The sequence below is a fragment of the Mus pahari genome, chromosome 23 (genome assembly GCF_900095145.1).
Source record: "Mus pahari chromosome 23, PAHARI_EIJ_v1.1, whole genome shotgun sequence".
In the NCBI taxonomy this organism is placed as follows: Eukaryota; Metazoa; Chordata; class Mammalia; order Rodentia; family Muridae; genus Mus; species Mus pahari.
The window spans coordinates 27,853,355-27,854,378 of NC_034612.1; the positions used below are offsets into that span (position 1 = coordinate 27,853,355).

Here is a 1,024-nt window from a genome sequence, read left to right on the forward strand (position 1 = left end):
CCCCCCCCCCAAGTTCCCACAAGGCCCTCCTGCCATGTCGGACCCAGACGTCCCCAGGGGCCCCGATGTCCCTGCCATGTGGCCCCCTTGTTCCAGAGGTGCCTGAGCCCCTCTCCAGGAGCCCAGCCCCTCCCCCACCCGAGCCCAGCCCGGAGCCCCAGGGACCATGAGTGGTGGTAAGAAGAAAAGTAGTTTTCAGATCACCAGCGTCACCACGGACTATGAGGGCCCAGGAAGCCCAGGGGCTTCGGATTCCCCGGTCCCACCGGCTCTCGCTGGGCCCCCGCCCCGCCTCCCCAATGGGGACCCCAACCCTGATCCAGGGGGCAGGGGCACCCCCCGGAATGGCTCTCCGCCACCTGGAGCCCCTGCCTCCCGTTTCCGGGTGGTGAAGCTGCCCCAAGGTTTGGGAGAGCCTTATCGTCGAGGTCGGTGGACGTGTGTGGATGTTTACGAGAGAGAGCTGGAGCCCCCAAGCTTCGGTCGGCTTCTGGAGGGAATCCGAGGGGCCTCGGGAGGCACCGGAGGCCGATCATTGGATTCTAGGTTGGAGCTGGCTAGTTTGGGCATCAGCACCCCTATCCCGCAGTCAGGCCTGTCTCAGGGCCCCACCTCTTGGCTCCGCCCGCCCCCTACTTCTCCTGGACCCCAGGCCCGCTCCTTCACCGGGGGGCTGGGCCAGCTGGCAGGACCTGGCAAGGCTAAGGTGGAGACACCCCCGCTGTCAGCTTCTCCGCCGCAGCAGCGCCCCCCAGGGCCTGGGACTGGAGATAGTGCNCAGGCCCTGCCCTCGCTGAGGGTAGAAGCGGAGTCTGGGGGTTCAGCAGCCGGAACCCCTCCGCTGTCACGGAGAAGAGATGGAGCAGCTCGGCTGAGGATGGAGTTGGCTGCTCCAGAGGAGACAGGGAAGGTAAGAGATGGGTTCATGGGGGCGGGGCGGGACCTGCTGTACCCAGGCGGCTGACCTATATCCTGGGCCTCCTCCCCTCAAGTTTCCGCCCTGCCAGCCCACCCCCTTATCACC

General features: G+C 66.8%; 1 protein-coding gene across 1 annotated transcript; it reads left to right on the forward strand.

Moving 5' to 3' along the window:
* The first annotated feature begins 6 nt into the window (after positions 1-6).
* On the forward strand, positions 7-964 carry Tsc22d4 (TSC22 domain family member 4). Its single transcript, XM_021187202.2, has one exon. It carries the CDS (start codon positions 167-169, stop codon positions 962-964), a length of 798 nt encoding a protein of 265 aa, XP_021042861.1. The 5' UTR covers positions 7-166.
* Positions 965-1,024: the final 60 nt, after the last annotated feature.